At 46.8% G+C, this 26904-nt stretch overlaps 5 protein-coding genes across 5 annotated transcripts; 1 reads left to right on the plus strand and 4 right to left on the minus strand.

The window, feature by feature from the left end:
* Positions 1–5913: 5913 nt before the first annotated feature.
* On the minus strand, positions 5914–6842 carry EV420DRAFT_1566573 (uncharacterized protein). The gene is made up of 6 exons (XM_060474071.1): positions 6802–6842; positions 6471–6752; positions 6277–6418; positions 6157–6220; positions 6067–6098; positions 5914–6011 (listed from the first exon to the last, which is right to left on the minus strand). The coding sequence occupies exons 3-6, from the start codon at positions 6346–6348 to the stop codon at positions 5952–5954; spliced, it is 228 nt and encodes a 75-aa protein (XP_060326500.1). The 5' UTR covers positions 6349–6418; positions 6471–6752; positions 6802–6842; the 3' UTR covers positions 5914–5951.
* Positions 6843–11425: 4583 nt separating this feature from the next.
* EV420DRAFT_1483408 (uncharacterized protein) lies at positions 11426–12233 on the plus strand (the record flags this gene model as incomplete). The annotated part of the gene is made up of 3 exons (XM_060469980.1): positions 11426–11456; positions 11538–11813; positions 12043–12233. 3 exons carry the CDS (start codon positions 11426–11428, stop codon positions 12231–12233), a joined length of 498 nt encoding a protein of 165 aa, XP_060326501.1.
* A 5308-nt stretch (positions 12234–17541) lies between these two features.
* EV420DRAFT_1483409 (uncharacterized protein) lies at positions 17542–18835 on the minus strand (the record flags this gene model as incomplete). Its single annotated transcript, XM_060469981.1, has 6 exons — positions 17542–17915; positions 18107–18220; positions 18249–18270; positions 18346–18402; positions 18604–18616; positions 18762–18835. 6 exons carry the CDS (start codon positions 18833–18835, stop codon positions 17542–17544), a joined length of 654 nt encoding a protein of 217 aa, XP_060326502.1.
* Positions 18836–19932: 1097 nt separating this feature from the next.
* EV420DRAFT_1750874 (uncharacterized protein) lies at positions 19933–21163 on the minus strand (the record flags this gene model as incomplete). Its single annotated transcript, XM_060480349.1, has 6 exons — positions 21025–21163; positions 20946–20972; positions 20603–20775; positions 20267–20410; positions 20156–20219; positions 19933–20057 (listed from the first exon to the last, which is right to left on the minus strand). The coding sequence occupies exons 1-6, from the start codon at positions 21104–21106 to the stop codon at positions 19933–19935; spliced, it is 615 nt and encodes a 204-aa protein (XP_060326503.1). The 5' UTR covers positions 21107–21163.
* A 3135-nt stretch (positions 21164–24298) lies between these two features.
* EV420DRAFT_1275660 (uncharacterized protein) lies at positions 24299–25892 on the minus strand (the record flags this gene model as incomplete). The annotated part of the gene is made up of 6 exons (XM_060467917.1): positions 24299–24638; positions 24686–25146; positions 25200–25348; positions 25446–25495; positions 25551–25683; positions 25736–25892. 6 exons carry the CDS (start codon positions 25890–25892, stop codon positions 24299–24301), a joined length of 1290 nt encoding a protein of 429 aa, XP_060326504.1.
* Positions 25893–26904: the final 1012 nt, after the last annotated feature.

Here is a 26904-nt window from a genome sequence, read left to right on the forward strand (position 1 = left end):
ACCTTATCTGTCGACCTTTCTTGTTACTGACTTTTGATTAGGCATTGGCGATCATGCCCGTCATCCTTCCTGTCTGTCTGGTTAGGTCCCGACCCTTCTTCAGAAGATTACCGTACCTGCACATCCGCAGCCTCCTGTTCACGAGGGTATCATGAATCCGTGAAGGTAAATTAATGCTGCTTTGTTGTTCTACGCTAATGATGACCATCATTAGACTCGGAGAAGGATTGAATTTCGTAAAGACGGTCTCAACATCAATTCCATTTGGGTGGTGTTGAGATCTCACTCGTAGTGAGTAAAAAGTCTCTGTTTTCCGCCGTTGTATACTAACGGTTGGTGGCTTCGATAGAGAGTCCTCTTCCGCTACCCGGACGGGTATCATGCGATTGTTTCTTGGTAAGAGTTCTCATCGTACGGTATCATCTAATAACTCTAGTTTGCTCGAAAGGTCTTCACCAAATCTGTTGACAAAATCCTCGTACCCAGACCTGCGTCATCATCCTTCGAGGTGAGTCCTGCAAGCGTGTGTTTCACCCTGCTTACAGAGCGGGCTTTGCTTTATAGTCCAAGTATATCGCGGACCATTTGGTTATCCGTCCTCGACTGTGGTTTTCCATCCTTCGGTAAACTCCTTTTCCTGCGGACATTTTTTCGACTGAGGAGCTACTGTAGATCAACGGGAGATCTGGCCCCCTAATTCACTTAGAGAGAATTGGTCGGGAACCTCGCAGTTCGATTCCGTGTAGTGGTATTACATTGAGGAGGTGTTTTTTTCGGTATAAAAAGACTGTCCTCTTTTCTCCGAAGGTTAGAATATTGTTCCTCGTCGCTTTCCCTTCTTTACAGAACGATCTTATTTTCTAGATCAAGAAGACTCTTGTAGGATCGGGTGTACACTTAGGTAACCGTCCTCTGGTAAGCAAACTATCCTGGTTTATGCACCCATTTTCAAAATTGAATGGCTAATGTAGATCAATGGTGGATCATCCTAATTCGAAGTAACAGACAGTTGAATCTTGGTTGATCGGGGCGCGCAGTGGCTACTCGGAGGCAGAGATAGGTGCCTTTTGGGGTCGATGAAGGAGAGATATATCTCTGCGTTAAATTATTGCGAAGGTAGGGAGGGAATCTCCGATGGGCGATTGCATTCCTGGTGCCTATGTTCAATTTAATCTACCTAATACGATAACAATTACATGACATTAACGCGTCGGTGGATGATCAAAGCAGAATTCAACTCCAGAGGACTTTATAGCTGGAACGAGGTGCTCTCTACTAGCGTCGCACCCTCAACAGACAGTGCATATTGCTTCACCAATTTCTGATCTCAAGCTTCATACGCTAATGACACCTTCTTTCGTACTGAGATGTGTATAATCTCACATCACTGATGGTCAAATCTACAGCAACGTAGATAGACCTGCTGCAGAATGATTGTTTGCCTGCCGTCAATACTCAGTAGTAGATTCTACAAATGGGATGGTTCGAATCCGTCTGCTGGCAATGAGTGGAGGCGTTTATGAATAATACCAAAGTTTTGTCTTTGGCTCATAGGATTCACGCAGTTCTCTGTTCATTCGTTCATTCGTGAATACGAACGAGTCAATTTCTGAACCATGAAAATGGGCACGAAGCAAAGTACGAGTTGTGTATTTGATTATGGAGACGGTATCCAATTCTACGCCTCAGGCTGGATAAAGAATAGCATTTAGTCAGCGCTCGTGAGCTCCCTAATGAGAATAAGATGCGTCTACCGCTTGGATGAGGGATTAAGATAAAGTCCGAGAGACAGTTCGAATCAGTCTTCAGGCGATTCCCCTAGTTCTGAATAGACACAACTTTTTGGGATCCCTATTCAAGCCTGCATTCTTACTATAAATTTGCATATGAGCCTAACTCGGATGAAAGGTGAGGAGAGCGAGGTGTCACGATTTGGAAAACAAATACATATGTCACCTCGTTTAGGTGGTCCGTCCTTCCCAGGATATTCTATGAACTAGGGTTATTCTCGCCTTCCCGAGCCCTGTTGAAATCGGAATGATACGGTAGGCAAGCTGAGTCTCAAAAAGGCCCCGGTTCAAGTCCGGGCGATGGTCGCTAAGCAATACTTGCGTTCCTTTTGGTTCGACGCCCTGGTGATGTGGGAGCAGGTGCCAGTTACGGCCGATCCCGGCGCGTTGATTGCCGATTTATAATTTCAATTTCAATTTTCGAGCTTTGTCTTCTCTCGCTCACTCGACCTTAACACCGTCAGTTCCATCTACTCCGTTCTTGTATGGTCTGTATCAGTGCTACATTTTCTTGCTCGGCCGGCACGACCACTTCTAACTCGATATGATGTGGTCGCTAACGTCCCTTCTCCTGGAGAGCACGGAACAATCACCCCGGTTTTGTTTTGTATCAACGAGTGTTGCGAGGAATAGAAACGTGGATAAATCTTCGTTTATTCTGGTGAGTTCAGGGTGTTGCCTACCTAGCTTAACCTGTTGCTGAGGTTGATTATTTAGAAATTCTCCGGCGGCATTGTCTTATCGATCGACCTCTCTTCTTTTCGTCCCATGCCTCGCCACGCGTCACCCGTCGCGTCAGGTTTAACGCATCTTCGAACTCCTCCAGAGCTTAATCCGTCCCATTCCAGGCTAGTCACCCTCTCGTCCGTCCTATCCGCCTTATATTACGAGGTCGCCCCACAGTCGCACGCAATATTGCTCGAGAATGAGTCTAGTCTAGTGGCCGTGGTCGACGGAAGCACAAGCTCACGGACGCATTGGATAAGCGCGATTTCCCCACCCTCCTTCATAATGTGTGTTGTGTTCTTCCGCACGGAATAACAATCCCGATTTTGGGTATTCAGAACAGAGAGATATGACAAGATTTGCTGGTGAGCGACTGCCTATCTTTCCATGTTTCTTGTTGCTGACATCTGACCAGATACTGCTCCTACTCCTGCGGCGCATTCTCAAATTGCCAGCCGCGAGCGTCCTATCATACCTCCTCTGTCGTTCAGAGAACTGGGCAAGTTACGTGAGGCGCCGAGGTCGTTAAGGGCCAATTCTTGATTGCCGATATCGCAATTTGGCTAGCTTCGCTCTTCTCATACTCAAAGGTTCAACGTTCAACGCCTAGCGCAGTTTCTCGGCCCTGTTTCGCATCAGCTCCATGTACTTCGGTGGCATCGGCTGACGATCGATTCATATACGTGTACGACGCTCAACGTTCAACGTTAATTGTCATGTCTTCATCGACTGAGCTTTGTGATTCAATGTCAATTATTTCACGGAGAGAACTTGACGGCCCTGATTTCTGGAGACCTGGTACACACAAGATTGTCGTCCGCCTTGGTCTCTCCGTCTTCATCGAGTCTAGACGGCCGCCCCGTTGTCGCCTCTTTGATATCTGCCAATCCGCCCACGTAGTTCCGACCTCGCAGATAGGCAACAGTGGATAGTCTGCCACTGGATACAGATTTTGCTCAGGCTGAAGTTAGCTTCAGCGTCACTTCACCTTCTCATGGGACATCCCTCAAATTTCTCCCGACATTGTCATGGTGTCGCCGATGTTATCGGGCATGCCGTCATCTTCTCTGTCCGGCACGCGAAAGCCAGCTCAAATGGTTAATCATGGTGCATCGCCCATCTATGCTCTTTTCGTCGGACTTGACGTCGTGCACCCAAGGAACGAACCTCCAATTGCAGACACAGTACGGAAAGGCCACCCGGGATACAAAGCCGTAAAAAGTATCATCCTTCACTCCTTGCAGCGCGCCCACTGATGTTTGCCCCATGATAGCAACTGTTCGACGCGTGAGTATAACAGCTGGACGCCAAGCACCTGTCCTGGCTAACGCATCGTATCCCAACAATGTCAGAGCGGTTGATCAAAAGGAAGATGTGCTCTAGGATCTCAGCCCAGGCTCCTGTGCAGCCATTTCTTGACGTAGGCTAACACTTTTATGCTGAGATCTTATACTAATACCACCCTAAGCGGGGCAGAGGTCATACTACTCACGAAAACCTCGATCAGAAGCTCCAGCGCTAGTCTTTCGTTTGAAGCTCCCTCCTAATGACAGCTGTGTTCAGCGAAAGACATGACGACACTGTATGGTGAGTATTTTCCCTCCTTACACTAGCGCCATGATTCTTAACTGTACAAAAAGTCTGCTCGCTCCTGCGAAGGATGCGTTTCCGCCAAAGACAATGTTCCAGTTCTCAACTTACGGAATTCGCTCTCTGCAATTTACTTTGGGTGAGCTCTCGTACCTTCGTTTTTAATCCTCGTAGACCTTCGTGCCGAATGCTTTCACAGGAGGCTCTTTTCGTTTTCTTTACTTCCAAAACAATGTCATTTTCCAGTGGCCGCAGCTACGTCGATCGACTGACTGTGTCCAGAGAGACATAGACCGGTAGAACTGTCCCCCTTCGGCTGTAACAGTCCTCATTCTATGCGATCACTATTGGGACGATCACAGTTCGATTCCATGAGGTGGCGGTTGAGAATACCCTCTTAGAACCCTAGAGGATGAGAAGAGATAACCGACCCTTGTTTCATGGAATCCGTCCTGTTGCCAGCGTTTCAATTAACCTGTTAGTGAAAACTCTCTGTTCTTCTTTTCTATTCTAATAACTCGTGATATCAACAGTATGATTGTACCAAGGTACCAAGAGAACCGCAACGCAGCACTCAAGGCAATCCTTCTCTCCTTTCAACCAACAATTCCCCGTGTCCTTTCCCTCCTTCGAGGTGATGACGTGGTATTCGACAATATCTTCCATATATTTTCTAGACGCGTGTAAAGGAACCCCTTCGATGGAGATATCAATCCTCGCTACCCGTGCTTACACGATCATCCCGACGATTAACAACTGCTGTAGGTCAATGGGGATCTGCCCCGTTTGACAGCCGTCCCGAGGTAAGTGTTGAGATTCGAGCACGGGGGGACGATAAGAGCAACTCGTTTAGCCTATGTACATCGACGTGGAGGTAAACGGTAAAGAAGGGAAAACTACGGATATGGTAAGTAACGGGTTCCGAGCCGGTTGATTCCGACGGCTCGTACAGCCACAGTAACTCCAATAGTAAGTACGTATGCTTATGGTGTGATGATCACGGTTCTCCATTTCGTTGCCTTGTTTTTCGTGTTAACGAAGGAAGAGAGGTTCTCTGACGATTGTAAGTAGTAGCGTCCCATCGATATATATTTGTCTTCTCGTAGCATTGAAGAACCGACGGATCCTCAAACGGATCGTAGACAGAGTTGCACACTTCTGATTCTGCGTGATTAAACATACGTAAGAAATCTGATCACCTGTAAAGTAAATGCGTTCTCAATTTTTGATGCTCACCATACGTATTCATGATTCAAAAAAAGCACTCTAACATTGTGCAAAAAGCAAGAACGGAACATCTGTAAACACCGCGATGTGGATTCGATCCGTAGAATACAGGGCATTACGCCATTGATACATAGCTGATGTACTCTTCCGTGTACAAAGGAATATTTATCAAGGACCCTCAATGAGAGAGAAGACCTTACGTTAAACGAAGGATGTCGTTAACGGCATCAAGGAAGCGGTCATGATGATATCGAATTAACAAACGTATGGGCCTGGTATATCGACTAAAGCTCTAAGTCCTTTCCCACTCGATCAACTTCTTGAGCGCGAGCCTCCGCATTATTAGTTCAACGCGTTTGTATGGCCACCTCAGAGCCATTACCGGGTGTCATTCACCGACTCTTCTTTCGACCATGTCAAGAATTAACGAACGACAACCACGTATGAAGCCGTGGCACCAAGGCTATTCGAGCGCCAGTAGGGGGAAAAAGTAAAACCAAATCAGTCCCGGGAGCTGATTGAAAAATGATACTTACCCTGAAGTACTGATTCCGCTGTCCCGCTAACCAGACGATAGAAATTCCACATAAGCAGAAAATTAACGTAACTCAGGGTGGCTCATCCGTTCCGGACCGATTCTACCATCCTAGTAGTATTCGTGCCTTGGGAATTCGGGATCTAGAATTCAAAGAGGTCTTCAGGGTCAGTATACGGAACAAGAAGAGGAACATACGATCTTCGGCGTTCTGCATGCTAGACGTGTACCTGGTAGTCCGAGTCAGTTTAGCAAATAAACCACGTATATCAGAGCCAAAATAGTCACCGTCCGGCTGCGCATTATTCCTCTGTTTGCCGATGACGCTACGGCTTTTTCTTGTGCCACTCCCCTGAGGGTACCTGTTAGAGCTGAAGAAATTAACACCCCCGAGGAAGGCGTGCTTACAACGACACTGGGCAGGGCGGTGGAAAGAAAGAGGGATTTGAGGTGACGCCGCGTCGACTTTATGAATGGCATGTTGCTCTTTGGGATGATATTAAGTGCGTACAGTTGGCGTATGTTTATCTATTCCTGAGTTTTCTGCCTTCTGGAATCCAAGTGAGCGATATGAGGTCAAACCTGAAGCAAATGTATGTTACCGGTTCAGGCTTTGATGATTGTCGACAATGAATAATAACGGCGTCTTCGACTCGCTGAGAAATTCACCGCGGACACAGGCGAATGTGTTTTTGATTTCGGGTCGCCTGACCTTGCAGCGTAAGCAGATAATGTCCGTGATTAATTAATATTCGCGTAGGGTCATTGACTACAAAAGCGTTCAGGAGGCACTCTGAAGAAACAGTGATGTAAGAAAATTAGTGAATACAGATAAGAATCACGGGAATTTCGCGTAGCGAATGGACAAGCCAGCGTCCTTTGTACTAATATTCTGTTAGTATGGGAGAAGTCGTCCTTAATTGGCTGTCTGACCTTTCGTTTGCAGCGAGTTCACTAGCCGCGGCTTGAGGAACATCGTGGTTCGGAGGAACTTGCATCGACCCGATATCATCGGCATCAGAGCACGGCATCGTGCTTGATAACTGGATGGTGGCCCACTCTCATTGGATTCGTAACGGATTCTATCGAGAGCAGATAGCCTTCAGGTCACAAAGGAAGTGCTGGGCTGTATGTTAGGCGACGTATCCACTTACCGCTCAGTAATATTGATGCTTTGAACAAAGGTTCCCAGTGGCTGTTGGCTGGATGGACAGCACTTCTTCAACTTGAAGAGGACGACCACCAGGAAGGCTCGAATACCCCATCAAATTTCGACCTGCCTCTGCTGAGTAGACATGAGATCACCAGGAAAATAGAGCAATGATTAAGTACGATGTATGTTTGGACCATTTTGACCACAATGTGTTCGAGGGAATTCAGAGGGATCTGCAATAGTCGTCGGAATCATTTCGGCATTTCTCTCATTCCATAAATTTGACCTGGCAGGCCGAGTGGGCAAGACCTTAGCGATTGAGCAGATACATAAACAGCAGGAAAAATCGTAGAAGCATATCTATAGATAAATCAGGAAGCGAATGAGTGTATACGATGAAGCACTCACTAACCGTGATTAGTGTTAGTCCTACTTGACTCAAATATAATCTTTGGACGATCTCAGAAAACGAAGAGGATTGCGAGGTCCGCTCTATCAAGTGCTCGCCACCAACCTCTGTGCCAGTGCTTGCCGATCGTTTCCGTGATGCTAATGATCTAGAAGGCGAAAGCAGACTCGTAGGAACGCAAGGTGGAACCTTTCCTAGAATAATATTCTGAGATAGGTTCGCGACAATAGAAACAGGACGCACAATCCCTACAGTTGTCATTTGAAGAGTCTTCCCGACATAACGACCAGAAAGCTAGAGCTAGAGCCTGGGGAAATGAACCTGACAGATATTTACAGAGACGCATGGTCAGAGTCACATCCAAAGTTCCCACACAAGCCATCATTCGCGATATGATAGCATCACGGCAGTGATGCTGACAGTGATGGAAGAACGAACATCAGGTGGAGAGTTTTGCATCCACCGTAGCGACTGATTCTATGCCATGTATGGTGTGAACTCCACCCGAATCATGGCTGGGAATAACAAGGCTGTGTGATAGAATTCGGGGGTACTAACCAGAGTATTTGACAGGATCGCCGTAGTCAGACTTAACATAGCGGGTTCGGAGATTACCAAAATGTGCAAAAGTCAATCGTCAGAAGAGACTCGCGAATAAGATGCTTCGCGGTAGGACACACCCGAAGAGCACTTTACCACACCAGCCAGGGAGGTCTAATAGTAGGTAAATCATGCGCTTCGTTTGGGCTGCTAGACTGGGACTCTGCCTGCGTGAAGATAAGGTATAGGCTAGTCTTGTGGGGATAAGAGATGAACCGTGAGTGCGAGATGCACCATCATGGCAGCTACGTACCTGATACGGACGGAACCTGTCTAATGATCCTTCTTTCCCTAGTTAGCTAGGACATGAACGGTCCAAGGATGAAATCTGTTACGTCTGGATTAATATCTGTATGAGATATCGGCGGCGGAAGCAGGCTTACTCCTCCTTTATGGACTAAACAAATCGCAGCTCTTCCAAAATATGTCCTTGTGAGGAAGTTTAGTCTAAACATGGACTTTTGTATCAGAGCAGTCAATCTTACAATGTCTCGGGGAGCGACTAGAAGTCAAGGGGAAAGAGACCTCATAGGGCTGCCTATTCTGATGAGATGTAGGCGTACCTCCGCGGAGGGTTATCTTTAAATTGCGATCATTAAATGACGTACGCGGAAAGAAAGTGTCATTCGTTCATCCGGACGACATATGCTATTTAGACGGGTATATCATCTTCGAACCTGACGGGCTAGTAAACATCCATCGATGTATACTTTGAAAAAGAACCTTCCGCATGTATACCTATAAATCAATCTTTGTGCATATGACTACAATGTGGAAATGAGTACGTCACTTTCATCTCGTTTCGTCTAAGTCAAAACATAGCTACCTGAAGTCGAGCCTGGGTAGGGTACGTATTCAATTGATCCTGGTAAGAAATTTGGCCCTTCATCCCGCCGCGTAGTCAGCACATGGTACGGAGGCACCAGACATATAGTACGGTGGCCATACCTTGGTTACCGATGCGTGTATCGGTGGTGAGATGTTCGGTATTCAGAATGGCGAATACTCCGAACCGTGTAACCCACGAAATAGAGTCTGGTATCTCCCGTAAGACGATTCCAACGGCATGGGTGGCAATCCTTACTACGGCCATCATTGAGCTTGATTGAAGTGACCATCGATAAGAACACCTGAATACCAGAGCCAGATTTCTGGAACTTTTTTGCAGCTACGAGAATGTCATAGGCCCGCCAATGATTTTGCTCCTTAAACCCGTATACTGTCACGGTTATGGTACCGCCGCATCACAAGCTGGTATTGACAAGTACGAGAGTAATCCAGTCCTTCTACTGGAATACAGGTGGTGATAATAATCTTGACTCCTCTTGAGGATAGCGGGAGCTGTTGCAGAGGAGCAACTGACATCTGTAGTAGTGCGACATGGAAAATGAGTCGCGATCCGTTTCGCTAGGATATTAATGCTGGAAGACGGGGCCAAATAAATATTGGAGCGTACCTGAATGTACCCAAACGTAGTAAATATCCTATTAGGTATCTCCATGAAGAGGCTAGACTTTCCACCCTAAGATTCTTTAATCGTGTGTAGTAACCTTCCCTGCATGCGTCAGCGGACTCAAAAATAGTCCTTCTCTTCTGCTTACGCCACTACATATTTTAGGATGGAGATGTCTCGATATGAATAAGTCGGCGAATGAATGATGGCCTAAGGGAATGTTGCCAGAATTCTTCGCCTAGAGTGCATTCAGGAACTTACCAAACCGAGTCCTTCGCTGCGACATTTGATCTGCATGTCAACGCTGTCACACCAACATACGGATTGAAGAATCTTGCTTATGCCGGGTCATCGTGAAGCCATTGGACCCATGGCCGTGAATGTGTAAGTCGTGCTTGTATTTGAACTAGCTGGATAACGTGTCTTGAGAAAGAGGGTCAGGAGTGTTAGTGAGAAACAGAAATGAAAAACCCGGGGACATCGTACAACGTGTGTACCGCAGAATTCGTGCCTTTGATGCTGGTATCCGTAATAGATTTCTCTCTACAGGACTAAGCAAAAATAAAGAAAGGGGAAGGTTAGGAAACAATCGAAAGAGCGCAAACAACACCGGTCCAATGACATTTGAATACAATAACTTGAAGTAGTGGTAGACTTATTCCACAGTTGATGAAGACACGAGCGCCTAGCCAGATGGCAGCTATCATTTTCCACGGAATGGCCTACGGCTTACGGTGCAATGTTCATTCAGTTCGCTTATCCCGTAAGCGCAACAGCCATCGGTTACGATGTGGAGAGATCATCAGTGTTCAGGATCAAAAGAAAAACAGGGTACGTAACTTGATTTGCCCTCTGTTCCGCTCTGTCATATCAAATTGTTTTTCCCCTGGCCAGCGACGCACTGGGCTTCAATGATGATACTCATATAATTCTATAGGCTCTGGTGTATTGTTCATTTTTCAATCTCACATGAATTTCATTGTTGCTGTCACGACTTTTGGCAGATGGCGGAACTGAGCACACGGTACGTAGCTGCACAGTGAGAACCTCATGAATTTTCGGGATGTTTAACGATCCCCCGGAAACGGCGAATTCGGCAGGTGCCCAACTCCAAGCTTCATGTCCGCTAAGGATGAAACAGATACCTCCTGAATCTGTGAATTGCTGATGCTTCACTGGCCAGTGGCAAGCCCGCCGGCCTTGGAGGTATAATTAGCGAGTCGACTGGGAGATTAGTCTCTGGGAATGTACAATTCAATTTCCAGCATAGACTCCCAGGAGGACATGATAATCCCCTATAAATAACCAAGGGATCGGCACGGTGTGCCGTTTTACAGGCGTTCTCTCAAGTTTCCTTGGCCGTAACTTCCCTACCAATTTATACATACAATGAGGCATTACATTACGGAAGCTCCGACAGATAACGCAGATAACCCTTCGAATTGTGGAAGAAAAGCTTGGCCGGGTGAGAATGGACACAGAGCCTCTTCGTAGCGAAGTCGTCAGACGTGATGGGCCATCTATTATGAAAGAACTTGGACGTGGGTAGAGTTTCGCAACGCAGAGCGAAATGACGGAATATCAGCCAGCATATCAGCAAATCATAACGAGGAGATCAGCAAGGTTCTTCTCACGGGAGACCCGCCGCGTAAATATTACCCTGGCAGAGAAGGGTAATCAGGAGACTCTGGAAGCTGTGATTGTGGCTTAGCCGTGGGAGGTGCAATGGAGAATACGACACTGCGAAAGGGTGAGTTTGTGATGGTCACACAGTGTTCGAACTGATGAAAACAGACAGATGAAGGATCCCTCCCTCACAGGAAGTAAGAACATGCCTTCCATCGGCTCATCGTCCCGTGCTTGCAATGACTGCTGATTCTCGGAGGGAACAACCCAGTACATAACCAGACGATACCCATCCTTACCGCCATACCCACTTGCAATGGCTGATAACGCAAATGTCACTCTCCCCGGTATTCACGAACTGTTCCCAGGCTAGCTCTATTGTTCATCCTGTAATTTAACACATCGAGTTAATAGCGTCTATTTTGCAGACCACATGTTGCGCGTCTCACCCGAAATTCGTGTGAAGGGCAGTGCGCCTCCGACACTCATTCCGTCCCACCCATATGTACCTCCCCAGCCACTACGCAAGCCCTCGTCCCAGGACACCCGTTCACACCCTGGAGCCCCAGTCTCGCTTCCTCACCTCTTGCCATCGGACTCAGACGAAGATGAAAGCAAGAAGCATATCTGCACGGTTTGCAAAAAGCGATTCCGTCGGCCCAGTAGCTTGAATATTCATATCAACACACATACCGGTGCTACGCGTGAGTTTATCAGCCTTCCATTTATATCCAGTATTAAATGCTACCCGCGAAGCGTACCGATGCTCACTTCCCGGATGTGGCAAAGAGTTCAACGTCAAGTCAAACATGCTCAGGCACTATCGTAGCCACACAAACCCTGTCGCAACTCAGTCTTCTTCCTCTCGCTACGACTCTCCAGCTGCGAATCCTTACCCTAATATCCCCTCTGTATCCGCCACGTCCTTCGCAGTAGAAGGACAGGACCAGGCCAGAGGCCAGGTTCAAAGCTACCCTCCGCGATCTTGGCATGATGGCACACAGACGGAAAGAGAGAGGTATTATCAGCGGCACTATTCGATGTGTGATGCTCGTTTGCCGCGGGGCGGAGATGAGAGAGATAACGAAATGGATGCAAGTCGTTCCTATTCGAGACACGACTGAAGCGCCAAAATATGTTAACCTTTCATGACATTGTCGCGTTCAGAATATGTATGCTTCCTTTCGTTCCTAATAATAGGTTGGTACAGGAGGGTGGTTGATCTTCGGCTTGAGCACGCCTAGTAGTGTTCGGTCGGTGCATGTAATACTTGTACTATGCTAAATTATTCCCAATGGAAACCAAGTTACTATCTGACAAACTCATTACTCTAGATGGCTCAGAGTCGGAGAGAGCGCGAGAAAATTCCGGCACGTTCGGGAACCGGGCGGGATCGACTTGATACCTTGGGTACTAGGCGACCCGCTATGTGATCTGGAGTTTTGGAATGTGACGCGAACGAGAGGAGTGATCAGCTACTTTCACTCACGTTGACTGCACGTGCGCGACGCGTATGTGGCTGACCACGGCCGCGGAGTTTCAACTCGAAAGAGTCTAATTTTTCTATCAGATGGTGAGAGTCTATCGGACCTGGCATATCACGTATTTTTCTGTTCCTAGGGACCTACTATATTCCTTCCCCGGGCTGATCCCGACCCTGTTCACCTAAAAAACGCTGACTTCAGGACATTGGAAGACAGACATAGATTGTTCACTTAGTAGGTGAATAATTCCCTCCGTGATGCCATCTTACTTGGAGCCTGAAACTCCCATTGGCGCATAGCAACCGGCATTGATAAGCGAACCGCACGTTCGTGTACAATGAGGGTAGTCCACTTACAATACGACGGCTATTATTTGGGAACTACCCGTTCGCCACAGTAGGTCTTTGAGATGAAGTGCGCTCAACCTGGAAAGCAAACACGCTATTTCAGTGAAACTGAACAGTTCGCAAATATGCATTTGTAAGTAAATCCATTTTATTCATACCGATAATAAACTTACGTCGTCGGAGATTCTGTCTCTCTCTCTAAGTTCCAAAGACATATGGAAGCTACCGCGATCAGGTATATTCTGGCTCTTTAGCAGGGATACACCCTTCCTGTAAGAAAGATGTGTTGAAGGAGATTCGCCCCGTATACCCTAAGTTTATCTTATCTCATTCCGTTCCTTATTACCATATTGATACACGCTCCTTTATTTCGATCAGCTATAAGTTCAACCGTAGATACCATTGTACCTCAGTCGTTTCACCCACGTTGTGCCCGACTGAGGTACGTATACCTTACGCTCATTGTCCTACTTATTACTTACATCACTACTTAGTTTACTCACATATATTCTCCTCGTGTTAGGTACAGTCGACTCAATACAGTCATTTCACCCACGTTGTGCCCGACTGAGTTTACTCATATATATTCTCCTTGTGTTAAGATGGACCGCATGAAAGCAAATACTCAGGGGTGACATCGCCATTCTTACTATGGGGAGCTAGCCACCAACACAGCACCGAGGTTTTCCAATAAATCACAGTAAGAAAACTCTAACTGATGGGAGCAACTAGCACCGTACCATTTACCACCAAAGTCGTAGCAGAGATAAGACCTTGAGGATTATGAACTGAACTGAACTGTCATACGCCAAGACTGGAAATGCGTGATTGAGGATGCACTGATACAGTTCGGCGCCGGGCACGATCAATGAATTCCCATGACAAGCGAGGGAATTGCATCAAGTGGCATACAGATAGGCGCCTTGTACGATAAGCCAATGATTACCGTAGGGACGAGAGTAGAGGATACCAGCCTGATAGCGCCACCAGCAGTGAGAACAAAGCCCAGTGAAGGAGTGTCGGCCTCGTATGGCAGAGTCGGAGAATAGTAATAGAGAATGGAGCAGGCACCACATACTGATCAGAAAACAGAAAGATGGGACGGCGAGTACCTGGCATCGGTATTCGGAGCGAAAGAGGGTCGTCGGTGCCTTGATCAGTAACAAGGAAAATTCGAGGAAAGTTGGCATCAGAGGCAAGGCACCCTTCGAAAGACAAGGCGCAGCACTGACGACAGGACTTAACGAAACGTCTCAGTGCGACGAAAGTACAACGGTACTCTGACCAGTGTTGTGCGGGTCGCGCGACAGTTGCCGAAGTCATGACTGTCACGAAGTCGTCACTGTCACGGTCAGCAAATGACCATGACTTTCCCCACGCTACCGCTTCCTTGCCTACACAGGGACCGGAAGGCCGGCAAAATGATGACGAAGCATTCGGGATCGGAGACAAACAAATAAGTCAAAAAAATTGTCACATGTGGCATCACAGCCACAGAGTCAAGGTCAAGGTTATTTACGCGACTGGCAACTGTCACGCCGAAGTTTCGTGACCGGCAACCTTAACTTCGGCTCAAGGTCGGGCGACCGTACAACACTGACTCTGACCACGCGTTGTCGAAATGGTAAATGACAAAAAAAAGATACCGGCAATCAACACGCCAGCCTACCGGCACGAAACTAGCCGCCAAGAGGTTCGGAAGCAATCGCAGCCATTCCGGCACCAAAAATGATGGTCACCGCTCCTCCGCTTCGATAAGATACCCTAGTGACCGCCGTGGATCTCGTACGCACTGAAGAACAGTAATTTCTCAGGGATTCGTACATCAAATTCACCCAAGATCACATTGCAGACATCGTTGTAGCGCCATTTTTCAATCCTTCTGCACGTGTCTCCTCTCTGTCAAACTTCACGAAAAATGTGTTAAGACTTAATGCATATATGTTATGGGTCGTCAAAAAAAGAAAGAAAGAAAAACTCGAGTTCTTCATTTTTATGACCCGAAGGTGGATTTGAACCACTGCATACATGCCCTTGCGGATTTACTCCCTCATCCAACAGATCGACCAAGTAAACGAGATTATATACCACATGGCAACCGTGGTTTTCATTTCTTCTGACCTACTTACCGACAGGGTGTAGCTCAGAACCTCAAGGCAGAACAAGTTGCGCACAGCTTTCTTCCATTTTATGCAGACCGATATATTCGCATAATATTTCAACGTAAGAGACAGACTACCATGTATTAGAAATCCAAACATTGTTCTTACTGTGGATATATTCACCGGGGTCCCAGGGTGACGGCTGCCACAGGAAGAGAGTCTGTTAATACCAAAAAGGCCATATCAACATAACACCGTTATACGGAATCGAACCGCGAGGCTCCAACGAATTCTCTTTCGAAGTGAATTAGCGGGCCAGATCTCCCGTTGATCTAAGTAGCTCTGCGGTCTGAAGAATGTCTGCGGGAGAAGGAGTTTGCCAGGGAACGGCAAATCACACTTTTCGAGTAAACTAGAATCGGGAGACGTTAATAGATGATAGTGTACTATGAGATCTCTTACCAAGGAACAATCGTATGAAATATGTCCGTTGCTACATCAGTAGCGGAAGAGAACTATCTATTAAAACCACCAATCCTTAGTATACAACGATAGAACAGAGACTTTGTTCTCACCGCTAGCGAGATCTCACGCATCACAGAAGTGAGATTGATGTGGAGACCGACCGTCGTTACCAAATGCAATCCTGATGATGGTCGTAATTAGCGTAGAACAATAAAATGGCATTGATTGTGTCTACCTTCACGGATAAGGCCTGGGAGAAGCATGCAATTGTTGCGTTAGGACTTAAGCGCCAAGCGCTTGCTATAACGCCGAGTGAGGCTGAAAGAACAATAAATAGAAAGGTGGCAAATGAGCTACCTGACGCGGAAGCAATGTCATCGTAGGTTGATCATGATACCAGCGTGTCGACAGGAAGCTGCGGATATGCAGGTGCAGCGATGTCCCGTAGGAGGGGGTCGGAACATAACCAGGCTGACAGGAATGAGGGAAGGCACGATCGTCGACGGCTAATTAAAACTTAGGAACAAGAAAAGTGGACAGATAGGTGATCACTTGCCAGCATGACAGCGAGTTATAACACTCGTGGATTCAAATCGGGTAGTGTTCCATGTTCAAGAGCTCGATACACGCAACGAATGCTGAACATGTCCAGAGGTGGATTCGCCGTCGGTTATTTATCGCTGCACATGTCGAACGAGTACCATGAAACCATCAGTAATAAGTTTCGGGGGGACTAGGGTTCGACTGACGTGCATTGGAGCTCTGAGGGTCCCGCGACAGGTATTGAAACGTTGACGTTCAGGTCTAGTGGTCAAATAAGCCAGCCAAAGTTTGAATTCGGCAACCAAGAATTTGACTCTCGACGGACACGGCGAATTGCGCGTTTATCTAATGCGTTCGTGCATTCACGTTCGCGTCGGCCCGGCCGATTAACCCGACCGGTTTTCTGGATTGAAATTAAGCGAATATGTGATAGCACGTTCACTCCCACTTCGAGCGCGGTATTTAATATACGGAGTCTGCGGAGCAACATCTTAATATAAGGCTGATAAAACGGACGAGATAAAGACTAACCTTATCGGATAACGGGATGGAACAAGTCTCTCCGAGAAGCTGAAAATGCGTTGGACCCAACGAGCGTCAGGGCGAAATGGAGAGGGATGAACGTATCTTTACTCAACCACATTCATCTGCGGCCTTGCAGCCTTCGTAGATACCAGTTTGATGGATCTGTGCTCTGTAGGAGGAGAGGACACCGCGTCGATCATCGATAGGCGACTTTGAAGCAATCGAGCCAGAGGATACCACACAGATATAGAACGCACAGGTGAAGAAATATCGCCAAGAACGTAGCGAACAGAATTGACCGCGTTGACGTCGGGTCACGGTAAGAAAGAGAGAAGAAAAAGCCCGAAAATTGAAATGACAAATATCGGCAATCAAACATCCGGATCGGTCCTACTCGCGATGCAGAGCATCCAACGAAAGATTCTTTCTGCATCGCATAGTCGCTTTTCCGACGCAGTGCCGCGCTCGATGACGATGTGGGCGAACTTAGTGGACCGCCGACGGTGCTCGATGCCGCTCTGGCATCGAAACTGGAAGTCGTTGCCGTGATACTGGCACTCGTCAACGACGAGGTAGAAGATATTGAAGTGATGCTGAACGACAGAGACATGCATGTAGACACCAAGGTGCAGAAGCTCTATGATAGGGTTTCCGCCGTGGGGAGCTCATTTTGGGTGTAACGCAGTCCGTGAGTCCGGTCGTAAACTTGGCACTATACCGACTATTAGCTGAAGAACAGCGAAGACGAGGTATTCAGACACACCTTGGGTAGAAACAGTTTACATCTACGACACTGGTGCAGTTGGCCTCAGATATCAAAAGCTGTAAGCAATTCGTTACTACGGGCTCCTCGTTAATTTTGCAAGAAAAGAGGAGAGGCATAGCGACGCACTACAGGTCAAGTAACCACTCAGACTCGGTAGCTCTGCTGAGACTGAGAGGGTCGAGCTAGCGGTGATGTTCCCACTAGTACTCGAGCTCATACTCCTTGCTATTCCTTGAAGTTGAGCTTAACATCGTAGTCTCGCTCATAGCTGTTCCAGTAGCGCTTCCAGCAATGCTTGTACTCGTTGAAGACTGCCCCCAGATGATTATGAGGAAAAATAGCAGCGAGACTGGCAGAAGGTTAAAGGATTCGAGCCGCTTTTTCTTCTCTAGATGTAGGCGAGGCAAGGAAGATCGATTCGGCACTGCGAACGCAGTGATGGTGGGAGGCAAAGAGCCCGAATTTGATCCCGGATATTTGCGTTTATTTGGTGTGCCGGCAACAAGGATCCGGCGTTCCGATTTCTTGCTTGCCAACGTCCATCGATATGGTAAGTCGTCTGCTCCTTTCAGCGCTATTTAGTACTAATATAATCCACAGAAAACGAAATATAGTATTGACTTTGCTAATATTCCCTTCTTACGTATGCTACGACGAACTCGAATTTGAGCTTGACGTGCCGCTGCACGCTTCGCAACTCATCCGCCAGAAATGCCTGTCAAGCCCTCAGTTACTTAATCACTTAACGGCACCTGCCATACGTACGATTGTCCTCCCAGAGCTCAGATATATTGCCCCGACTCGAACAGCAGGCGCCAATACTGGAAAACTGGACGCCATCTATTGGCCAATCAGAGGATGTCGACGAGGCTCGAGGACCTTCATTGCGTGTCATTATTTCACTGACCCCCAGTCAAGTACATGAACACCTGCATCCTGAATCTCATAAATGAGAGTCCTCAACTGCGAAAAGGCCGACCTCAACGGATGCGAAGTTTACTCACGGAATAGGGCGTCAATGAAGTTTCTCCGAGGCCGGAGTGTTCTCCCTCATGGTTATGCTGGGTATCAAGATGTCTAGCCGTACTGTTTAGAGACGAAAAGGATACCAAGAAGTAGTAGGAAAAAGGTATGACAACTTCTTATTCATATTAACAAACCTTCCTAACTAACATAATGCAGAGCAGAAAACCTGGTTATTGCGCCGTCGAAAATGTCAAACCGCTGGTTCCATCTCACCTAGACTGAAGGCCGTCGCGTACCAGCTCTTCGTCACTGATTCAGAATCAATCAGAAGTACAAACGCCAAGCCTTGGGACAGGACGACGTCAACTCTCCCACCGTGGTTCGCCTCCTCAGCTTCACAACCATCATTCTCTAGTATTGGATGCAGCGAGTCTCACCACAGGGCGTATTCTACCTCATAAGCACTGCATGGACCAGAACTGCCAACTCCTCTGGCGCCAAGGCGGGTTGCTCCTTAACTCCACCCATTATAGGCCCCTACACCGAACAAATATGACGCTCGCTGGGGGGTCTAGGGAGGGAATACAAGGTAAGACAATTACTATTCAGCGTCTTCCAGCTCACAAAACTGTAAACCAGGGAAGAGATTATTACACCTGCACCTCTACGAAAAGCCCTCTTTCGGGATCTTTATTCTTCATCGAACTAATCTACAGCTAGCACAGTGGCTGTGAACAGCAGCCTGCCGTTCACGCCAAAGTACGAACCATCTCTATCCGCGGAACCCTCTTCATAGACGTTGCGCATACAACCCGTTCGATGGAAAATGGAAATATGCGGCATGTGATGGAATCGTTCAGTACAGAAACATGGCTACCAAGCTTTGCAAGGTTCCGTTTGACGTCTAAGTACGCCGTTCGCTTCTTTCTCCACATACCTGTGCTCACCCATTTTACATAGATAAGCCTCGACCTCCTTCTAATGGCGAACAACAAAGCATGGATCTCTGCTCCGTCGGTCCGACGCCCTAAGGACAATATATTACCAATGCTGCGTTGCAGGATGCAAACATTCCTCCACGTGTTCGTTCTCAGAGGGTACACTTAAGGAAGGAAACCGCCCCCCGCAATTCATCGCACTCAAAGCATCTGACTTCGTACACCTGAGCACGAGACTTATGAAGGATGCAGGGAAATGTCCCACCCGGCTCGAGTTCCTTCGTATAGTGACTTATTCTCACCCATGTCAATGTTTCCGTTATAATTCCTTCTCTGCTAGACGCAGGATGGTGGACGTCAGATTCCTATGCATCCCCGTTTCTCAATCATCCTTACTACATTCTCCCATGGATACATTTCCGTTCTCATCTTCGCCATTTCGACGTTCAGCAGTCTCGGGAAAGTATCAAAATCCTCATAGCAGATGGCTGGGCATATTTATTGCCTTCTGCTTTTACTCCCTCGCTCGTCGCCTTACGCAGCAGTGAGAATGAGACTTTCACTCTGCCTAGAATTTGCAGCTCAGAGTTGTATGTATATTCGCCGTGTAGTGTTCGGTCAACCTCCAAGTATGTTGACTGCTTCTTTCTTCGCACCCTCTGCTCACTCGTTTTACCTAGGTACATGTCAGCCTCCTCCATAGGCAGCGGTGAAACACACATAGCCTTTCCGGAAGCGGTGAATCGAAGGCCAGCAGATACCAGCACTGCAAGCTAGCTCGTCAATATCCCCGCATGTATCCCCCGAAGGTACTACAGGGAGAGTGTCAAGTCGCATGGCTCATTCTCATCCGAAGCATCTGACATCGTACGGGAAAAGCGTCACTTGCCGTGTGCGATTCCTTCCTTACCAAAGGTCGAAAGATGGTAGCCGGGATAGCTGTGACGGACATTTTGACCTACGCTCTCTTCTATCTTGTAGGGGTGCAAGTAATATCATTATGGTACGTCTATTTCACTACTTTCAGCTGGACACTAATTCTCATCTCGTTCTCTAGATATTTCTTGAGAGGGAACAAGCACCAAGCCCGAACTCGATGTTCCTGCACCCTGGCTTTTCGCTCTGAACCCCCACGGACGAGTGTTCCGCCATCCTCGAGAATCACCTACACGATATTCTTGTACTCTTTGTCGCTTCTACGCTCGACTGCAGCTACCTTGAATAGACACCAAAATCGTCATAGCAGACAGCCATGCTGAGGCATACCGTGCGCTTATCGCTGTATGCTCCCCAGTGCCTCCGTAAAGTGCACCGACACTCATTTTCACCAAACACGGCCACAGTCTATCGTCGCTACCTTCCTTCTCTTGCATTCAATGCCAGCATCGTGGGATAAATTTCTCTCGTCGTCGTCCCCCGATCTGTCTTCCAGCGGCTTCGCCATCCTCAAGGAGCCAAGGTCAAAGGGAACTTTGCGCTCTGCTTCGAGAATCGAGTTTTCCATCCATCTCCACACGAACTTGTTTTCGGCTTAATTTTTACTTTGAAATTCAAGCGCTGTGGGCTTTTTACTATACCTGCCTATTGCACGATCGGCCCATTATATCTCGCTACAAACAGCCTTCCTGAATAGCTCGAGGTCATAAGACGTATCCAGTACGACACCCTACTACATCTTCTCTCCAGTTATAATGGCGTACATTGCAGAACTTGGGGACCCTCCGGCCCTGCACAATCATCTTCTCTTCAATAAGCGATATCAGTCGAACGTCACCTTACCACAAACATCCATCTCCTTTTCCAAGGAGGAACTACTCTTAGTCGAAAGCTTGTATCCTACCACCATCACGCCTATTAACATGATCCTTTATGTCACGGGTTCATTCTCTCGTCAACTCTTCCGGATAGAAGATCCTGCTACGCGCCCTAGAGATGCGCTTTACAGCGTCTACATGTCCCAAGTACATAGCACAGGATACGCTCATTGAAATAAGTCGGGCTCATCGTGGTCGCGGGACATCTTTCTTGGTATGGTATTCTATATCCGTGTCCTTCTCTGCATAAAATTTAAATGCGAGCATTAGATCTACAAACTATTGTATAATGCGACCTAGCCATAAAAGGGTCACGAATCTTTAACGATCTGCTCCTTTATAATACACCCGCGATCATTTCCTGTACAGATAACGGCAAGTCCCTTCTATTTCGTTTTGTCATGTCATTTTCCTCATCTTCATTGTGTCACCAGGAGAGTCTCTGATTTTCTGCTAATTCGATGCCGTGCGGAAGGAAGAACACTTCAAATGCTATGCCAGTCTCGGCGATCATGAAGGATCAATTTTACATTCGCTATCTCATCGCGGTGACCATTCTATCACGTCGGTGATAGACTCTGCGGCCCTTCTCAGTGCACTTTTATTCCTATTCCGCTATTAATTACGCTACCCGAAGCCCGCCTCTTAGTTGAAGACGTCCGTCTGCTCTCAGATGAAGATTGCATCAACCTCCCCTACGGAAAACTGTCAATACAAGAGGAGAATAAGCATGTATACGAGCCTCCCTTTCCAGACTGTGCGATCATGCAAACGCCCAGTCCACTGCTGTGATGTACCGGTCTTTTGGTTCAAAATTCTGTGCAAAAAAACCGGTACAGTTTTTATACAAGTCTTTAGTCTAAGATTTTTTAGTCCCGAATGCATTAACAAAAAGAGCTAATTTTTGTATCAGTCTTTTTATGAATCTTTTGAACCGGTTTTATACTCCCAAAGACCTATATAAATACATCTAGGCTTTGTCTCAATCTTTTGGTTGGTTTTTTCGCTGCAAAAAGACACCGGATCTTTCGGACTGGTCTTTGGTTAGATCTTAGATTTGATCTTTGGTAAGGAAACACGTGTGAAAAAACCCCGATCTTACGACAGGTCTTTGGACCGGTCTTTGGATCGGTTTTTGGATGCGGTCTTTCGGTTCCAACACGTGGACCAAAAAACAAAGGAAAGACCACCGGTTTTTGGTTCGGTCTTTCTGTCCAAAGGACCAGGTGAGTCACAAAGTGATGCACCTTCGAGTCACTCAGTGACATGCCCTTGAGTCACAGGTGATGCGCTCTTGATTCCGGACACTCTCCCCGCCTCCCAGTCACTGTCGATCACTTTGTGACTCACCTGGTCAGACTGGTCTTTTGGACAGAAAGACCGAACCAAAAATTGGTGGTCTTTCCTTTGTTTTTTGGTCCACATGTTGGAACCGAAAGACCGCATCCAAAAACCGATCCAAAAACCGATCCAAAGACCGGTCCAAAGACCTGTCATAAGATCGGGGTTTTTTCACACGTGTTTCCTTACCAAAGATCAAATCTAAGATCTAACCAAAGACCAGTCCGAAAGATCCGGTGTCTTTTTGCAGCGAAAAAACCAACCAAAAGATTGAGACAAAGCCTAGATGTATTTATATAGGTCTTTGGGAGTATAAAACCGGTTCAAAAGATTCATAAAAAGACTGATACAAAAATTAGCTCTTTTTGTTAATGCATCCGGGACCAAAATATCTTAGACTAAAGACTTGTACAAAAACTGTACTGGTTTTTTTGCACAGAATTTTGGACCAAAAGACTGGTACATCACAGCAGTGGTCGTTTCACTGACTGTTCGGCTGGTGGCATACAGTGTATACCAGGGGTTACAGCCACCGCGCTCTATACAGGTCACCTGTAATGATTCAATCTTTCCCCACAGCGAGCCAGGCCATTACTTCCACGATACAGGATTATAGAATTGCAGCATTCTCGACTTGTCCTAATATATGGCATTCAGTTTATGGAGAAAATACTCAGCAGCTCCACTCATGTTCCCGACATGGAGGTCTGGTGCTCATTTCTCTTTCAGTTGAAGCACAGCGTTAGGCAGAATTATTTGTAATTGGGGTACGGGAATGATTGCGGCAGCAGCAGTAATGGAACGATGAAAGTAGAGACCATAGAAAAAGCCGCTGTGGGTCCTGAGATACTGCGAAGCTGGAGTAACATCTGTCAGATTCTTCAAGGCCTGCAATCCACGATATTTGAGGTGGAAGCGACACCAAAACCGCCGTGAAAGCTGTTTCAATTCCTCCTTGTAGACGTGTGAGAGTTGTTTGAAGCTTTTCCAGTCATCTAAAGCTAAGAACTCTGTGGAGGTCGAGAGGCTTTTGTAGGGACAAGCAGAAGTACCGGCAGATGAATGTAGGCCATGAAAACCACGGACACAGTTACCATGACCCAAGTGCTTGACGGGATGAGGAGGGTATATTAGTCAAATGGCGACCATGGCTGCCGTACCAACGACTCTGAAAATTATTCTCGAAGTGTACTGTTTCCCATAACCTTGAATCCCAGATAGTGGCACTACGTGATAATCATCACCGATGTATATTGTAAATCAACAATTCATATGGTTACATCTTTATTTTAGTGATCGTTGTTGCAAATAAATATTATACATCTGTCGTGACCTTTTCCCACTCAACAAAACGCTCACAAAATGTAGAATCGCTGAGGGATGTCTGCAGATATGACTGAAATTACCAAGCGAAGCAATCACGAATATAAAGGAGTAGACTCACCACCCTGTACCACCAGTCAGACGAATCAATATACGGTAGCGTATTTGGCACCGTTCCGAGTTGTGCAAAGCAGTGCTTAATAAAGAAAGGAAGCCTCAGTCACATCAGATGTTGGAAATGAATGCAACACACATGTGGGACAATCTTGTTGATTCTTCGGCATTTAATCCCCGCCTTCCTAGCAATCACATCCGCCTTCTCATCCTTCAAGTATTCCTGGAATGCAACAGATGTATCATAGAATATTTGGAGGCTACTCGACATCTTCAGGAGCGTAGGGTCGTGTAAAGAAGGAGACGGTCGAGTAGGGGCACCCTAACACAGTCCATCAGCGCCTACATGAGTGAATTCAAAATAAAGCACTTGCCACATGCTTGCAAGCCCCCATCTCTTTCATCGCACGATCCACTGCTCCTTTGGGAGCCATTGATGATGATACCTCCCCAGATTTCTTTCAAGTTGTCCAATTCATGAAATGGCCAACAACGGCCGCATGAGGGTTATTCTTGCTTAACAAACGACCCCAATCAGAAAGGAGAGATATGCCAACATAGTTCTTATCCACGATATTGGAGACCTCGATGCGATCAAAATTCTGAGGAGAAGACGTGTCGCGCTTCAGCATTGATGGAAGGTCTCTAACGTCTTGGTCATATGAATAAATGTTTATCTTGAACCGCCGAAGTCGCTGTGAGAATTCAACGAGTTGGTCCTTCACATAGAAGAACAGGCCACCCATCAAGTCGTCTTCTGTGGTACCATGTGCCCTTCCTGCCTTGACGACCTCGTTATAACTGAAAGTAATTAACAGATGAATGGCAATTGAGAATCTTTCGCTTACTCCCATCCTTGAAGCGGACTAGAACCATCATTGAGTAAGATATCCCCCATGGGGGAGAAGAGCCATCGATTTGGAATAGATACACGGTCGTTGATGTCGCCAAAGGGAAGTAGTAACCCAGACCTCCGCCAAGTATCAAAAGCAACCCTATGGGAGGGCCTAAGGCTCGCATACTGTCGTTCACGATAATCAACTCTTTCTGGTGCGTTCATTGTACTGTTCAGCGCATCTCTGGCTACAGCGGAGTCCACGTCCTTCCTTGAGAGCTGCATATATAAAAATCGGATAGAGTCGAGGCTCCATCTGACATATGTCATGGTGGAGGAGGTGAGATGAGCAGGTGTACCGTCAAAGCTTTGAAGAGTTGGGGCTCGGGCCAGGTGCGGAACAATACGGGTCTGATAGGAAAATGGTAGGAAAACCGAGTACCATATGTGAAGAGCATGCTCAGCCACTTCCTCCTACAACTGAAATCAGACAACGATGAGTCATATAAAGCAAATATGCTTACTACATCCTCAATAACTCCAAGGATAGACAGAATAATGAGGTTGCGACACACGGCTATAGGATTTATATCATTAAGTACAATTTCGATGGTTCCGCTGTAGTTTTCTGGTAACCCATTGATTGTCCTGATGACATTACATAGATCCCCCGTAGCTAATGACAATGTTAGTGATATTATGGACAATAGAAAAAGTCAGAACCGTGCCTATGAACGCAAGCGAGAGATCTTTGTCGCATATTCCTTCAACACCTTCATTGTTTTCCACATTGATGATGTCAATGGATGTCATGTCTCCCCATCTAATGACTCAAATGTTAGTATTTACGAATCACCGCTGACCGGAGAACTCCTTACAAGCCCATTCCCTTGCCAAATCTTTGCTTCGTCTGTAAACCCGTTCCTGTTCCGCCAACTAGGAACACCGGCTTCCTATTCTCTTTAACCCATGTCGGTGACCATGACTTTGAATTCATGGGGTTTTTACAATCTAGAACAGAAGTCACTGCATCGTACATTGATATCCGAGATATGAGTAATACCTCGTTTATGAGATCTCCAATGGGCTGTCTGACACTCCTTGGAGCAGTATCGAACAAGAAAACAGCCTGAACAGGTCAGCATCGCTTCATTGGGGCAAGAGCGATCCTGGGAGATGCTTTGATTGGCGCAGCAGAGGTGGCGCAGAGGTCGTGGCATAGGTGACCCGATTTCCCAAGAATCTGCTTTATTCTTGCTGTCCATTGTTGAGAGCTTGGAAAGCGAGGCGCAAAGATGATCGATGGCATTCTGTATGCTAGTCATGGTGGGAGGTGATGGATATTGATAAGAGTACGAAGGTATACATACAGGCATGTGCCGGAGATCACGTTCTGGACCTATTGCATATCGTCCTAAGACCGCAAATAGGCGCTCATGAAAGCTAAATTTATGTCGAGTACACCAGGCCGTGTTGATGTCGCAGCACCCCGCCATTCGTGCCTGAGACAGCGATCAGATTTAGTACTAGAAGAGTAAAAATTGCAAACCATGGTAACATGAAGATGCTGGTAGGCACTAGGACAATGGACAACGGTTGTTGATCGTTATCAACATACAGTAATATCGTGGCTGATAGCTCCACCCTGGATGGGAATCATGTGGAAACGTCGCGTCAACATACCCGTGCGGACGGCATTCCCACCTTCCCCATTTCAGTGAGTCACAGGGCAATGAAATACTCTCCGTTGCTTTTGTAGACAGTATCGACCATCTACATGTGCACAGGGACCGCGCATCAGATAGACGTCTTTTGTTACCATTTCACAGTGGGCATACGAGTTCAATGAAGGGACACAAGAATACAAAGCTGAGAGATGCATACGACAAGAGCTTTACTATTGCCTGTTGGCCTTTGAGCCATAGCATTGTTGGAGTAACTCTATGGCTGATACAAGATAGCATATATAGGGAAGCATTCGTAATGGCCAACGCAGCAGACATCAAGTTCCCTCTCCATCATTTGAGGAGACAACTGTATCACAGGGTTGAAAAGAAAAGTGTTGCCAAACCGAAATCAAACTTTGATGTGCGGAGGAAGAGTTTGATCGCCTCCACTCCTACGAATACGAACAGTCATCCTGGAGAGGAATGATGTTGGCAATCAGAAAGTGCCGGCATCCCCGCAATCCTGAAAGAGATTCAGTTTCATTAAAAACACAGGTGTATCGCT

The sequence above is a fragment of the Desarmillaria tabescens genome (assembly GCF_030435595.1).
Source record: "Desarmillaria tabescens strain CCBAS 213 chromosome Unknown EV420scaffold_41, whole genome shotgun sequence".
Taxonomy (NCBI): domain Eukaryota; kingdom Fungi; phylum Basidiomycota; class Agaricomycetes; order Agaricales; family Physalacriaceae; genus Desarmillaria; species Desarmillaria tabescens.